Source organism: Cantharellus anzutake (genome assembly GCF_015039405.1).
Source record: "Cantharellus anzutake strain C23 chromosome Unknown EI90scaffold_180, whole genome shotgun sequence".
NCBI classification, from domain to species: Eukaryota; Fungi; Basidiomycota; class Agaricomycetes; order Cantharellales; family Hydnaceae; genus Cantharellus; species Cantharellus anzutake.
The window spans coordinates 36352-42351 of NW_024067130.1; the positions used below are offsets into that span (position 1 = coordinate 36352).

At 47.6% G+C, this 6000-nt stretch overlaps 1 protein-coding gene across 1 annotated transcript; it reads left to right on the forward strand.

Moving 5' to 3' along the window:
• Window positions 1-4253: 4253 nt before the first annotated feature.
• Window positions 4254-5744, forward strand: EI90DRAFT_3022881 (uncharacterized protein; the record flags this gene model as incomplete). Its single annotated transcript, XM_039057824.1, has 6 exons — window positions 4254-4267; window positions 4306-4468; window positions 4530-4674; window positions 4717-5185; window positions 5312-5527; window positions 5714-5744. The coding sequence occupies 6 exons, from the start codon at window positions 4254-4256 to the stop codon at window positions 5742-5744; spliced, it is 1038 nt and encodes a 345-aa protein (XP_038908143.1).
• Window positions 5745-6000: the final 256 nt, after the last annotated feature.

Sequence of the window (6000 nt, forward strand, 5' to 3'; positions counted from 1 at the left end):
TTGCTATATAAAGGAATGGGTCACATGCCCACAACTATACAGCTCCTAGAGTTGTGTAGTGTGACCCGGAGGGAACATCCAGGTGGCAGTGCCCAGTAAGTGTGGGAACGTTGTAATGGGTCTATCAATCTAGACTCGTGGCTCAGGTCTAGGGGGGGTAGGTCCCTCTCTATCACTCAGGTAGATGTGGGTCCTGCGAGTACGGTGCTGATACTCTGTCCAACCTCTAACTAACTGTCTGTACAGTTGTCATGGAAGAGTCCGATACAAATATAAAAGGAAAGTCACATGCGTGAATGAATGAAAATAGTAAGGAAAATAAAGAAAAGGTCATATCTCCTCAACCACTCCACCAAATCCGACAATCTTGGACTCGTCAGAACCACCTCTACAGTATCTACAACTCCTACTATTACCACGACTCACCAATCCTAGTCCCTGATGCAGTAGGGGGTGAAATGCGTGATAAGGGTTGGTTTGACCTGCACGGACTTGTCCCCACAACAACGTTCTGGGTGAGTTGCTTGCCCAGAACTGTGGCTGTGACCCATGGGAACATTCTGGGCAAGCTGCTCGCTCAGAAAGTTCCCACGCTATCCCGTGCGTGCAGATACACAACACAGAAAGGCAACAACAAGGCAACAATGAAGGAATGGAAGGAAGGGATTGGTTGGGGAGTCTGGGGCACCCTAGGGCAGGGTGCTGAACCCTGACAATCAAGTACCAATATTGACAGACTAAATGAATGAATAGGAAAGTGCAATAGCACACGGATCAAGTGCCAATATTGGCAAGTTAAGCGAATGAAATGGGTGAACATAATAGGCACTCGGCAAGGAATGAATGGTACCGAGTGACAAAAATGGCCAGAGGACAAAAGTGGAGGTCAGCACACGGCGCCGATACAAGTCCACAAATAAGCGGGGTCGGTGCGGTGCCAACACAAGTCCGTGAACAGAGGTTGATCTGTCAGTACTGTCACACAAGGACAGCATGAAGGCCAACAGAGGCACAGAGGGGAGTGGGAGTGTTGACCTGACCAGAGGTGTCAAGGGCAACCAGAAGTGGGCAGAGGGCACAGAAGTGGGCAGAGGGTGCGGAATGCATGGAAGCGGTGCATGGCTGTGACCACACAGTGGGAAGCAATGAGTGTGGTTCAGATGGAGACAAGGCTGGCATAGGAACTGGAGGGACTGAATGCCGGGAGTGCCAAGGGCTCGGGAACTGCATCAGCAAACCTGGATGTGGAGGCCTGAGAGCTCATAGAGCTCATAGAGCTCTCAGAGCTCTCAGAGTTTCAGTACTTTGAAATTGCAGGTCCCCTTCTCTCAGAGCTCCCCAAAGTAGTCAAAGCTCCGAAAAGTAGTCAAAGCTCATAGAGCTATATTTGCACACAGGGGACTATTATCTATATGAGCTCCCTGAGTGTTTAATTTATCCGATATCAAAATTAAAATTTAAGAGCATTGACTCTGGCATCATGTGATGAGTCACAGCCAAGTCCCTACCATGCAGGAAACTGAACAAACTGAGCTTAACTTTCAGCCCCCAATGCGGCACTACACACCAAGGGTATATAGCCAAATTAATATATAGATCAAATTTAGGGATATACATATACAGTTAATCTGAAATTACTTAAGGAAAATGTGTGGAGAAATGGGGGGGGAAAATGAGGGGAAATTTGAGGGGGGGAATGGGGGGAAATTGAGGAGGGAATTGGGGGGGGGGGGGGGGGAATGAGGGGGGAATGAGGGGAAATTTGGAGGGGGTGTCATATCCATCCCCAGCCATCGACTTCTGGCCCCTCCGATTCCTCCAGTCTAACTCCGCTCCTTCCTCACTAACCTCGGAGCTCCTGTATTCCGCAATCCTCTCGGTACCCCTCAATGGTCACCACCCCCTCATTTCAATTTATTACCTACACCTCCCTAAGTACGGAGCCCCGAAGACTTCCGGACAGCTCCGACGTCCGCTAGCGCACTCCCGCCTCCGCTGGGCAATACACTCGCCTGCCCTGCAGAGCCCACCTTCGGGCCTATCCCTCCTTTCCGTTTCTGGGTTATCGCCTGCCTTTCCGCTAACCCTGCAACCCGACTCATCGGTAATATTCAGTCGGCTAATGTTTAACCCCATTAGCCCCGCTCCGTTCGGCTCCACCAATTGCGGACCCATCTTTGCTGTAACCATATATATATCCAACTTGTACATAGGTTACACTCCAGTAATAAAATCAACTAGAGTTACCCCCCTTCGGTTCTGATTGCCAGTCAGTAAGTTAGGGCACGGACGTGTCACTAGGCACAGCGCTCTTGGCATAAGTCGCTGAGGCCAAAGCCCTCTGCTACAGAGACTCTCCCTCGTCTCGAATCTGGTCTCTGACAGGGGGGAATGGGGGAGAAATGGGGGGGAAATTGAGGTGGGAATTGGGGGGGGGGGGGAATGAGGTGGGGAATGAGGGAAAAATTGAGGGGGGAAATGGGGGGGGAATGAGGGGAAATTTGAAGGGGGAAATTGGGAGGGGGAATTGGGGGGGAATGAGGGGAAAATCGAAGGGGGGGATGGGGGGGAAATTGAGGGGGGGGATGAAGGGGAACTGGGGGGTTTCTAAAAAGTCAGGGAAAATTAAGGAAATTTCAGAAAATGGGGGACTTTCTAAAAATGGAGAATGTCCAAAAAATCAGGGGAAATTAGGGGGAAAATCAGAAAATTTGGGATAAGTTAGGGAGAGATATTTCAGGAAATTAGGAATAATTGGAAAAGAAATTAAATCACTTTTTTGATAATTCAATGTGTATTGGAAAGTGCCAAAGTGGGGCAATGTAGCAATGTATGTTTCAGTGTTAGAAAAGTCTCCCACCATGTTTTGGTGAGCCAAATAACCATGGCTTTTTGACCATGGGAAATTTGGTGTCAAAGGCTTGGATGATATCTGAAGAATACATCAGCTTTTTGTTTGCTTTATTGGGTGGTATTTTTAATTTACTTCATTTGGAACACTTTTTTAAAACTGATTTATACCCTACATAACATGCATGGTTACATTGCCACACTTTGGTGCTTTCCAATTCACATAGAATCATCAAAATTGGTTGAGTTTTGAGCAAGAAATGAGATGAAAGATAAAGTGCAAATTTTTGAATTTCAGAGTTTTCCTCATATTTTGTAAATAGCAATAAACAAATAAGGTGCTGATTTTAGTAAACACAAAAGGTATATGAGCTTTCAGAGCCATGACAATGGCCATTTTACACACACATATATCCATATTATCTTTGCACTACTGGTGCCAAAATAACTAAGCAGATTTCATGGAGATATGAAGGCCATCCATTATTTAAAAACAAAAAGCTCTATGAGCTCATAGAGCTTTTCAAGTAATGATGCTGGCCATTTAATATGCATTTCCAAAAATGTATATACATATTATCTTTGCACTTCTGCATCCTTAGGAGAACAAAATCATTCAAACATTTAATTTTCTCCACCCAATGTGTAGAGGGTGCACAGCAAAAAGACTCAATTTGCTCACAGAGCTCACAGAGCTCCCTACCAAGTTTGCTGATGCACCATATCATCTGTCTTTTGCTGTAACCTCCAACTGCATTTCCCCTGGGTGTCTCATGATTCAGATCCCTCCAGCGACCTCACTTGGGTTCCCAGCTCTACACTCCACTGTATCATCCATCTCCCACATAAAAGTGCCCACTCCAGCCCTGGCCCAGATGATTCCGCATCCTATCCTGCCTCTCCCTCCCTTCTTTGTTTTCAATGGATCTGTCAGGGTTCAGCACCCTGCCTTAGAGTGCCCCGGACTCCCCACCTACTTTACCCCCTTTTATTCTTTGACTGTTGCCTTGTTGTTGCCTTTGTGTGTTGTGTACACGCACGCGCACGGGATAGCGTGGGAACTTTCTGAGCGAGCAGCTCGCCCAGAATGTTCCCACGGGTCACAGCCACAGTTCTGGGCGAGCAACTCGCCCAGAACGTTCCCACGCTTACTGGGCACTGCCACCTGGATGTTCCCTCCGGGTCACACTACACAACTCTAGGAGCTGTATAGTTGTGGGCATGTGACCCATTCCTTTATATAGCAACCATGCGGGGAGATGAGACCTTTACCCTTCTTCTCATCTCATGCCCCGCATAGTGTGAGGACAGGCCAGATGGGGGTTGAGGTCAGGGAGCCTCCGAGTCTGAGGCCGGGCCCTGACAGGATCCTAGTATCGAGCAACATCTTCTCGACCACTGTGATGACCCTAACTGGGTAGGTAATGTTACTCCTGACAACGTTTCTTACTGTAGCCAAGCCTCTGCCAACAGTCAATCTATTTGCGGCTCCTGGACGAGCATAAGCGATCACTCCACAGTCACCAACGTCGCTTTGTTTGGTATCATCACGAAAGCTGAGCTGTCCGAGTATGGAAACCAGTACATGGTGCCGTTCAATAGTTGGAAGGAGCAAGGCGTAAGTGCTTCTGTCATTACTCATTCCTTGCTGGCTTATGACACCCACGGTGACGTTGTAGCATATCAAAGTGAATTCGACCAAGTTTCAGATTCATCTCGGTCTTCCTCTCAGTGCTCCAGCAAGTTTGAAGAAGAGGTTTGTGGACCAACTCATTGCCCTCAACCGTCTCAAAAATGTGTCCACACTCGGCCACCTTGTCGAAGGTATGTATTCTCTCAGTCATCTGGGTTGCCAACACCACTCAGAGCCCGGTCCAGACACCACCATTGAGATTCATGACCATGGGTGTGGTTTCGTGTACTTGGACAACCGTAACTTGCCGTTTCTACACCTCACCCATGTGATGTTCAAAGAGGTTCGATCTCAGTCAGCAAAAGAGTGCCCCAAAATTAATCTGATGGATATGTTTCAAAGTACACCACCAGAGTCTCCTAAAGTGTTGTGGTCTGTAAGGCTGACTGGCACAGATCCACCTGCTATGGCTGAAGGTTCTTTGGATCAGAGTGACCCAACTCCCACTATCTTCAACCATCCTGAGTGGGACCCGGAAGGGCATTTTCATTGTGCCATCCTGTCCCTCACAAGCCAAAAAGAATTCCAACATGTGGTCAACCTCAGCGCATATGACTCTCAGGGTGTGCCGATAGAACACGAGGGTCTGCAAATGTCGTTGGTTGAGGGGATGGCAATCATGGGAAGTGCGACCTTACATTTGTAAGCTGCATTTGTTTTCTTTGCAACTCTGAGTGCCATCGTGGACTGCTCTCTGGCTTATGTGTTTAGTTCTCGTGCTTGAAATACTGGTCGTGGGGATATACATTCTTTCCAGTTACATTGGAGTGCGATTCAGATTGTAGGGCCTATGCAACTTGTACCGAAGGTTGAGTCTCTCAGGGCTAGCGTGAGTCTTAAATGCACAGCAGAGGAAGAGCTTCAGGCTCCCCATGCGAAGAGGGGACCATTCTTTGGCCCAGCAAAAGATGTGGAGAAGGAGGCATCCACACCAAAGGAAGATGTGAAAGGGAAAGGAAAAGAATGGGAGGAAGAGTCAGGGTGGTAAGTGTGTCTCCATGGTCAGGTTCGCTCAATTCTGATTCAGACTCGCTAGTACTATCCTCTAGGGTTCATCATTGAGTCTGTGCTGTTTGGATTGCCATTGGCATTTGGATTGCTTGTCCGGTGGGCACTTGGCTTGTACTGGTATTTCTTCTCTGCCCACCTGTATCTGTTTGTGTTGCACAGTTGGTTTGAATGGTCAATGTTTGTGCTCTAGGTGTGTTGCCACTTTGTCTGTTTGTGTTTTGCAGTTGGTTTGAATGGCTGTGGCATTTGATGTTTGTGCTCTAAGTCTGTTGCCACAGTTCACTTCCTTTCCTGTACTGTTATTCATGCATCAGGTTCTCTCACACACATGGCAATCAGTAAAATCATGACCATTCTCCACTGTGTCGAAAAGTCACAGTGATCAAATATACAAAGGTCTACAGCATCACAAGGTGTTTAGGTTGCTCATGAGAGTCCATGCAAGA